At 39.4% G+C, this 9,984-nt stretch overlaps 1 protein-coding gene across 2 annotated transcripts in view; it reads right to left on the bottom strand.

Moving 5' to 3' along the window:
- Positions 1-2,546: 2,546 nt before the first annotated feature.
- CFAP69 (cilia and flagella associated protein 69) overlaps positions 2,547-9,984 on the bottom strand; it is a 33,260-nt gene continuing 25,822 nt past the window's right edge. For both annotated transcript variants that reach the window (XM_020785262.3, XM_073003156.2), the window contains 6 exons: positions 9,561-9,698; positions 8,836-8,912; positions 7,863-8,060; positions 7,432-7,518; positions 5,182-5,286; positions 2,547-2,900 (listed from right to left, as the gene is read on the bottom strand). In XM_020785262.3, the coding sequence (XP_020640921.3) occupies positions 2,724-2,900; positions 5,182-5,286; positions 7,432-7,518; positions 7,863-8,060; positions 8,836-8,912; positions 9,561-9,698 (782 nt within the window). In that variant the 3' untranslated portion in view covers positions 2,547-2,723. The remainder of the gene's footprint in view (positions 2,901-5,181; positions 5,287-7,431; positions 7,519-7,862; positions 8,061-8,835; positions 8,913-9,560; positions 9,699-9,984) is intronic.

The following is a 9,984-nucleotide window of genomic DNA, read 5'->3' as shown; positions in this document are numbered from 1 at the left end:
CATTATTTTTGTTCTTCAGTTTAAAATCCAGTTAATCATAGTAAATTTTGTTGGACAAGGATTTGTTGTTGAAAAGCATAACCATGATGCCCTTTGTACACATATAATTTTGATTTTGTATTTGCATCACTGGAGCTTTGTCCAGTTAGTCTTGCAGTGGGAAAGGGTACATGGGCAAAAGTCTCATTGCAGTCAGAAGCAAGAAGATCTGGTGGCCAAATGCTAGGCTTTGTTATGAGCCAGCCAGTTGGTTACAACTCCCAAATCTACCTTGGATAGAGTATGACTAGCTGGATTCAATGGCTTGTATATCCAGATAAAACTTCATATACTTGTGACAGACCCAACATTGCATCTCCTCGCCCTCCCCCATATCCAGAGGAGTCATTCCACACTGGGAGACTGGTTGTGTCCAACAAGGGTATCTGAAGGGACTTTGAGCATTGTGATAAGGTGTTTCAGAGTCTTAAATCAAACACAATGATACACATCATTATGTGCTGCCAGGTCAATTCTGACTTACAGCAACCCTTTTCAGAGCATTCCCTTCTTTTGGAGGCATCCTGGGACTACTCGGCTTGCCAAAGACCACACTGGCTGCCTCTCCTGAGATGCACAGTGGAAAATTGAATTCCCAACCTCTGACTCTACAGCCAGATACCTAGCTCTCTGAGCTATCCAGCCAGGTACAATGACACAAACACTTATATGCCACATTCCCTTCCTTGCTTCTTTCCATGTACATTATTTTTTTCTGGTAGAGAGCATCTAAGCAAGTTATTCTTTGTACTTATTCTTCACTTGCTGCAAAGTCTGGGGGTCCCTAAGAAGTGCTTGCCTGGCTGTTTGATTTACCCATCTTCACTTTTTATTAATTATTTACCATATTTTTCTGTTTCTAAGATGCCGCCATGTATAACATGCCCCCCCCATTTTGACCCTTTTGAGCCTGAGTGCCCAAATCAGCAGGCACTCTCCAGGCCGACACGTCCTCCAGATGGCGGCCAGGGGATGCCTTTTCCCCCTCCCCAAATATAGGCAGGGCCTTTACCCGGGCTTCCTGCGCTGTGGTGCTCCCTGCCCCACTCACTCTCCTGCGGCACCGGAGTCACAGTTAATGGGCAGCAGTGATTTCGCACAGGGAGCAGTGGGGCGCAGCTCCTCCTTCACCTCTGCCTCCTCCTTCTGCTGTTACCGCATGATCACCACCTCCAGCGCCACTCATGGACCCCCTTTAGGCGGGGGACAAGATGGCGGTGTGAGCTCGAGCTCAGCCCCAGCAGCAAGCAGTGCTGCGCCCTGCATCGGGCTGGCATGGGCAGCAGCATCGGCATGGCTCTTGTGTCCACAGAGCGTGCCAGCTATTGCATGTAGATCCAGCTTAGTTCCGTATATAAGACCCTCCATTTTTATTCTATTTTAGTAAAAGGTAGCATCTTATACACGGAAAAAGGGGTATTTGGCAAAGACTCTAGCCATGTTGGCATACATCCAAATTGGTTGCAGCACACCCAATACAGACTTAGACCAAAATCTGTGTCTTACAGTTTTAGGGACTGAGATAATCTGTGTCCAGGCTAGGTTTCCAAGTGATCATTATTAGTCAGAAGTGTGTTTTGTCTTCTGTTCTCCCTCATTCTGTTCTCTGAAACAGGGCAAATAATTTTCCCCAAAGCATTTGCAAAACTATCCATTTGCAGCTTGAAGACTCTTTGGTGCACTTCGCTTCCCAAGTCCTACTTCATCATTTTCCTATAGCTTTTCTGCTCCTTACCTGGTGATGAGCCATAACTCTCTATTTTTTCCTCTTTCACTGTTATTGGGAACATCTACTTGCACTAGAAGAATATTTCTGTATATTCTTTAATTTTCACAGTCCACAATTTATTCCAGCAATATGTGCAGAAATGTGCAGATATACCTTTTTTTTTACACCTGTTCCCCAACTGTGACAAATAAAAAGTAATTTTAGACTAGAGTAGTCTTATAGGCCAGATGGGCGGGGTATAAATCAAATAAATAAATAAATAAATAAATAAATAAATAAATAAATAAATAAATAAATAAATAAATAAAAGTAGTTTGTCAATGAACTATAAGAGCTTTTGCACTGAAATAAGCCAGATGAAAGCAGTGCTGTTCTCAGTGCTTCAAGTCATTTTGGTTATGGTGTTCTCTGAATGTTAGGGCTGCTTCTTACATTGTTCTTGTTGACTTTGATCCTAATTAATTCACTAGAAAAGGGAATAAGTTATATGTCATATAATGTATGAATCAACCTTGTTTATTTAAGTTTTAAAGTCTTTGCCTATAACACGTCAAGGATCCAGAATTTTTGCAAGTCACCTTATTCTGAAGCAGTTACTGGATTACAGCAGTGACCCATGCCATTTTCACTTTATATCCCGAGAGACTATTTTCTTCTCTTTATGCTTCAAACCTCTATCAATCTAAACATCATAACAACACACAGTGGTATTTATGTATTTATGTGAGTGCGTAAGAATACCAATTGAGTCACTTTGGCAATGATTAGACAGCACTGATTTCTGTCATGCACTGAATTTATTCATTGGCTTCATGATATCCATATTATTTCTAAGGGAAAAAGAGGCTGTCTAAAATATCTACATTTCCCAGTGTGGCACAAATAGTTATTCAAATTAGATATATAAATTAAATTTAAAATACAGAAAATTATCTGGAATGTTACTGCACAATATTCATTTTACAGATACTGAACCTTTCTTGAAGGAATCCATAATTTTAACTTCTTTGATCCTTTTTAAGGCTCCACCACGAATAGGCAGCTTTTTAAGTGCAAGGTCTGTGTCAGCTAGTGGTCCTCCAGTCAATTCAGAAGGTGTACTTTCAACTGTTACTAGGCGACCAGATGAAATCTGTGAAAACAATAACTATTGCTCAGTATTTTGAAAATGGAACAAGAACGGATTGCTGGCCTTTTCCAACCATTGCTTGGAAAATGAGACATTCTGAATATCTCACATCTTTCAAAATATCTTTTGAAATGAAATATATGTATGATCACTTGATTTATAAAGTGATCATTTCCTGATCTCTCTTTGTGTTCAGTGTATTAAAGAAAAAACACCAGAAACATATGCCTTAGAAGTGGGTTATGCAGCATTTAAAATTATTTATTTGTTTATTGATTCTGAGAATGAGCAATGTCCACTATTTACATAGTAATGGCTTGAACAGAAACCTGATGAAATTGTAAGCAGTGCCTACTTATTGGGAAAAAGTATATGAAGGAAAACACATCCTTCTATACAAGGGCAGACTGATCGTAAATTTAAGTGTTACTTTTGCCATCTGTGCTTCTTTTTTTATTTGTTTAACTGCTTCTTCAATATAGTCTAATAGTCTGTCTTGCTTTTTTTTGTATTACAAATAAACATTGTACAGCTTAAAATTCACATCTCTAACAGCAAGATAAGGTCATAGATCGTCGTCTAGTCGTTTAGTCGTGTCCGACTCTTCGTGACCCCATGGACCAGAGCACGCCAGGCCCTCCTGTCTTCCACTGCCTCCCGTAGTTATGTCAATTTCATGTTGGTTGCTTCACAGACATTGTCCAGCCATCTCATCCTCTGTCATCCTCTTCTCCTCTTGCCGTCACACTTTCCTAACATCAAGGTCTTTTCCAGGGAGTCTTCTCTTCTCATGAGATGGCCAAAGTACTGAAGCCTCAGCTTCAGGATCTGTCCTTCCAGTGAGCACTCAGGGTTGATTTCCTTTAGAATTGATAGGTTTGTTCTCCTTGCAGTCCAGGGGACTCTCAAGAGACTCCTCCAACACCACAATTCAAAGGCATCAATTCTTCGGCGGTCTGCTTTCTTTATGGTCCAGCTCTCACTTCCATACATCACTACAGGAAAAACCATAGCTTTGACTAATCGGACTTTTGTTGGCAAGGTGATGTCTCTGCTTTTTAAGATGCTGTCAAGGTTTGTCATCGCTTTCCTCCCAAGAAGCAGGCGTCTTTTATTTATTTATTATTTATTTATTTATTTTATTTATATCTGATTGAGACCACTCTAGGCAGCTTACAAATTTCGTGGCTGCTGTCTCTATCTGCCGTGATCATGGAGCCCAAGAAAGTAAAGTCTGTCACTGCCTCCATATCTTCCCCTTCAATTTCCCAGGGGGTGATGGGACCAGTGGCCATGATCTTAGTTTTTTTGATGTTGAGCTTCAGACCATTTTTTGTACTCTCCTCTTTCACCTTCATTACAAGGTTCTTTAATTCCTCCTCACTTTCTGCCATCAGAGTGGTATCATCTGCATATCGGAGGTTGTTGATATTTCTTTTGGCAATCTTAATTCCAGTTTGGGATTCCTCCAGTCCAGCCTTCCGCATGATATATTCTGCATATAGGTTAAATAAGCTGGGGGACAATATACAGCCTTGTCGTACTCTTTTCCCAATTTTGAACCAATCAGTTGTTCCACATCCAGTTCTAACTGTTGCTTCCTGTCCCACATATAGGTTTCTCAGGAGACAGATAAGGTCAGGCACTCCCATTTCTTTAAGTACTTGCCATAGTTTGCTGTGGTCCACACAGTCAAAGGCTTTTGCATAGTCAATGAAGCAGAAGTAAATATTTTTCTGGAACTCTCTGGCTTTCTCCTTAATCCAGCACATGTTAGCAATTTGGTCTCTAGTTCCTCTGCCCCTTTGGAATCCAGCTTGTACTTCTGGGAGTTCTCGGTCCACATACTGCTGAAGCCTACCTTGTAGGATTTTGAACATAACCTTGCTAGCGTGAGAAATGAGTGCAATTGTACGGTAGTTGGAGCATTCTTTGGGACTGCCTTTCTTTGGGATTGGGATGTAGACTGATCTTTTCCAATCCTCTGGCCACCTGTTGAGTTTTCCACACTTGCTGGCATATTGAATGTAGCACGTTAACAGCATCATATTTTAAGATTTTAAATAAAGGTCATAGATAAACTTATCTAAAATGGTGGTTCATTTAACATGTGCCTGAAAAAATTGTTGTAATACTGAATTCGTCAAATACCTGCTGTGAAATAAGATAAAATGAAAGTTTTGTATTAACTTATTCTCAGAATTTGGAATCTTAAGCATATATTTTGAACAGTTTATGCTATTCTAGTTTGAATTAAATATTATCAATGAAACATTTTACTTACTGTTGTATTTAGGCCTTTGATATTAGTTTCATGAAATGTTGCATTATACTGTTTAACTTTTGGTCTAGAATTTTCAATTGATCTTTCCTGGAGCCTTTTTGCTTTCTATAAAAAATGAAAAGATTATTTTTTAAGGATGAGGAGTATACATGGCACGTCATAGTCATATGTCTCTCTTTACATCTGCAATTTTTAACTTCCATTAGTTAGCAGCTTTACTTTTTTGAACTTTTTCTAATAATACACTTCATCTTCAGCCAAAATGATAATAAATGAACAAATAAGCAGTTTAATAAACAAGAAGTCACTACTATGAAAGCAATTGGCCAAAGAGTTTTAGATCTGTCAGAAACATAAGAAATTCTTATGAACATATTTTAGAAATCTGTTTGGCACATCCTTCACTTGTGTAAGTTAAGCATAGTCTCTACTTGCAGAAGCAAAGTTTCATGTTCTAAGTTTTCATGTTCTAAGATAATTAATAAATACTTCCATTACTGCCCTAGTATGTCTATTCAACAGATCGGGTGAATATAAGGCTGCAGTCAGACTAGAGAAATCCCCCCCTTTCTCATGTCTTCTGCTTTCTGTATAGTCACGCATTGTGGTCTATATATCCTGTGATAGTGGTTCCTATGCTTTTACTTTTTGGGATGAATTAGATGTGGTACATTTGTCTACACTAGAAATGCACAGCTGGAGTTAATGAGGGTGCGGCCCCCTAGGGCTGGACCATCCACTCATGTGTCTGGTGGCGGCGGAGGCCTGGTTCTTCCTTGTAATCATTCCAGAGCACCTGATCAGCTAGCCACTCGTCAGCCTTTCAGGGAGACTTGTCTTCCCTCCTTCTGCCAGGATTACCGAATTTTTCCGTTTACAAGATGACCCAAAGTATAAGACGCCCCCCCTTTTCTAACCCCAAATAAAAAAAGCAGGGATCAAAGGGCTCCCTTTTTGCTAAGCCCCGTACCTTGGCAAAAGGCAAGGAAAGCGTCTGTCAAAATGACTGCCGCTTTTCCTCGCCTTTTGAGAAGGTTAGCAAAAGGCATGCTGGGTTTAGCAAAAAAAGGAAGGGGAGCTGTTGCTGCCTTTCCTTTTGCTAAGGAGGCAGGAATAAGTGCCCCAGCGCGTGTCTCCCGCTGCCTCCACCACAGGAGGGGACAAGGCAGCAGTGATCGGGCAGGCGGGGATGAGGCAGCAGTCAGAGGAGCCAGAGCATGTGTGAATGTTCCTTCGCCTATACCTCCTGCTGTCTCCGCCCCTGGAGGGGATAAGGCAGAGACTGAGCTAAGCCCCTCAGTCTCGCTGGAGGTGGTGATCGGGTGGGTGGTGGGCAGGAGGCAGGCATCAAGAGGCACCTGAGCGTGTGTGAATGCTCCTTCGCTTCCGTCTCTGCCTCCTCCTGCTGCTGCTGCCTCAGCCACAGAGGGGACAAGCCCTGAGCTCTGAAAGAGGCAATTGGGTGACAGCGGCGGCAGCAAGAGGCGCCCGAGTGCGCACGCGTGACTGTTTCCTTCCATTTTTAACACGACCTTCAATTTTTCCTCTGATTATTTTAGGAAAAAGTGTCATCTTGTACACGGTAAAATACGGTAAAAAAGAGGAGCTGAACAACAGTGAGTGAGGGTGGTGAGATTGCATGCTTGACACATAGGAAATTAATCAGTTTTGGAGTACACAATGGGATTTTTGTTGTACTGCTTGATAAAACGTGTAACAAATACAGTAGTCTCCCATTGGGCTGGGTTTGATGCAGAAATAGCACGGAGAGGGGACAAAATAATACATAATGGCCTTGCGTCATCTGAAACTGCCCCAAGAATCAATATTCATAACTCGAAAACATTTTCCTGGTGTAACTGCAGCCTGAAATATATAGTACTGGGCAAAATCCCAATGAATGACTTTGTGCCGGAGTAACCTGGATCGAGTACTCAGAGCATTTAAGTAATTAAAATCCTATCCCCCTTCTTTTAGGTGCTGAGGTTTCATAGGGGGTCCCTTTTGCATTGAGGAAGCGTTTGGGAGCTCTGGGATGTGAAGGAAAAGCATTAATAGTAAAAAAATTACAACTGGATCTTGACAGAGACCAGCAGTGGCAAGCCAGTGGTGATTTAAATTAAATGCATTCTGGTGTTCAGTCCAGATTACACCATGCAAAATTGCATGAAAATGATTTTTCATTCTGAACCATGGTTCCAGAAAGGTTTGTTTGTTTGATTGATTGAATATTCTGAACAATAGTCTTACCCTTAGAGCCTCGTAATTTGAAGTCCGAGCTAAGAAATTTTCCCAAGACTTACTGACCATTTCTTTTTGCTTATGAAGAGACTGAATCTAGAAAGTGAAAGAAAATAAGGATAAATGTAAACTGTCTCCCCCATGCTTTTGCCACTTAATTGCCATCTTATTTTATAGTTCACAGCTGAGCACATTCTGTAAATAGCATTGCATTGTTGGTATGACTGGTATCATTATATGTACCACTTTTAAGGCATCTTACAGCACATTTGCAAATGTCACCCTATTGCAAATTGGAAATGGTGGTCTGAGTGCTTATGCCATGAGAACATTTATCTGTCCAGCTTTCAAAGAAAGAATCATTCACAATATATACACAAGCAAATCCATTTATGACTTAATAAAATGGTTTGCTCTCAAATATTTGTTTCTTTACTCGCCTTGGCATAACATTTTTGTTCCTCCTGAATTTCTTGGTATTTCTGGCTTTCTAGCATTTCGGTTTGTAGAGAGACAACCATCTTCCCAACGTTTTCGAATGCTTCTGTAATAACCAGTATTGCTTCCTGATCAGTGGTAACTGGCCTGAATTTTTCTTTTTTAAGCTCTGCACACATTTCACCCCAGATTTCACCAACCTTTATGAACAACATATGAACAATGTTAAAAGTTGTTATCAGGATGGATGGATGTAAAATAGTTTTACTCAACCTTTCTCCTTAAAAGGATCCAAGGCAGCTTACATCATTAAAAGAGAATATTAAAGTTAACAACCATGAATATACAATTACTAAAAAGGACCAAACAAATACAGTACCATTTTAAAAAACCCAGCAACACCAAAACATGTTCAAAGCAGTAAGGTAAAACAATCCATTTAAAAACCTCACCGGGAAAGCTTGCCTGAAGAGAAAGAATCAAAAGCTTAATCTCCACAGCTGTGCATTGAAAAACTCTGTGACAGAATAAGCAGTTCTTTAAATGGACAAGCTTCTCTGGGTAAAATAGAATGTCAGATTTCAAACTTCACAATAACACTTCACCATGAATTATGATTTCCTTGTGTTTGAGCTTAGGCTATCCAACCGGAAATGAATGTATTATGCCTGACCTCATGAAGTTGCCACCAAGACTTTCACGATTTTTAAAACAGGATACATTTGTTCTACTTTAATGCTATTATCTTACTTCCAAAAGAACACAGGTGTGATGAACACCACCCTTAATACTTTCTCTAAACTTCTGAGTTTATTTAATGGAGTTTGTGGGAAACCAACTATGTAACATACCAGCAAAAATAAGTTTTAACAAAATGTCCTGCATTTTGGCTGTAAGGAGACAAATGTACAGTACAGCACATTTATGTTTCATTCATTTCAAGCAACTGAACTATAAACCGCCAACAACTCTTACCTTAAAGTCAAGATACCTGCGAATGATGGCAAGTGTAACAAAATCCTTTGCAGTCAGGCCAGGCAAATTTTCAAACCCTAAAGGAAGGTATCAGTTACAATCTTAAACAAAAGTTGTTACTCTGTTCAGAGTTACACTATAGCAAGGCGAGTTAAAAATTCACATATTAGAAAAGTATTAAGATTTTTTTTTCTTCCTTAATTTCCTTTCTTCCTTAACAGGCTGGGAACCTGTTCAGAAATATATGTAGCACTACCTCTGTTATATGGACAGATGAACAGACAAATGGCAAGATCTGTATTGGGCTTCATATTAATAACTGGCTGGGTCAACTAATACCTTTTACAAATGGAACTTTTGCACAAGAGAAGTGACAAAGAAAAAAGAAGCCCAGATAGATTTCTTTTTTCTTTCTGATGCCCAGAAATCTGTTTTATTGACTTCTTTCTTCTTACCTTTTTATTTTTTGTTTATATACTTTATTGCTATATAATTTGTATTTACTTTGTTAACCAGTGAGAATAGTGCTTTGCACTAATTGGGCAGCAGAAAAATAGAAGAAATAAATAAACAATTTCTTGTAACTCTTGTCATTTTAGCCTTCAGTTTATATATACTGATTTTAATTATAGGAGAAGAAATGATTTCATTGTTTTAAATCCATCATCCCAATGTGTGGTACACAGGAAAGCTACTATAAAATACAAGAAAATTAATGGCCTTACCTAGTTTACATATTATGCAATAAATTTTTGCTCTCATATTTTCAGCAACATCCATGACAGCAATAGTGGGACAACTGGCAGGCATTGGAACCACTTCCTGGTTTTTTTGGAATTGGCCAACTAATGGCTTCTTTATATCTACAGCATAAAAGAAGGGTGTAAGGTTCTGCCTACTGCCAGATATTCAGCAGCTTTGACATTTCTACTGAAATACAATTTATGGTTATAAGTGAGCTAGGCAGTAAACCATAAAATAAAAGATGAAATAAAATACTGTGTTTCCCCAAAAATAAGACAGGGTCTTCTATTAATTTAGGCTCCAAAAACAGTGTTACGGCTTATTTTCAGGTGATGTCTCATTTTTTTCATGCACAGCAATCTACATTTATTCAAATACAGTCATGTCATCTTCTGGTTGCTGCAC

Source organism: Pogona vitticeps, chromosome 6, assembly GCF_051106095.1.
Source record: "Pogona vitticeps strain Pit_001003342236 chromosome 6, PviZW2.1, whole genome shotgun sequence".
In the NCBI taxonomy this organism is placed as follows: Eukaryota; Metazoa; Chordata; class Lepidosauria; order Squamata; family Agamidae; genus Pogona; species Pogona vitticeps.
Note: the sequence above shows the minus strand (reverse complement) of the source record. Positions and strands in the feature narration are given on the sequence as shown.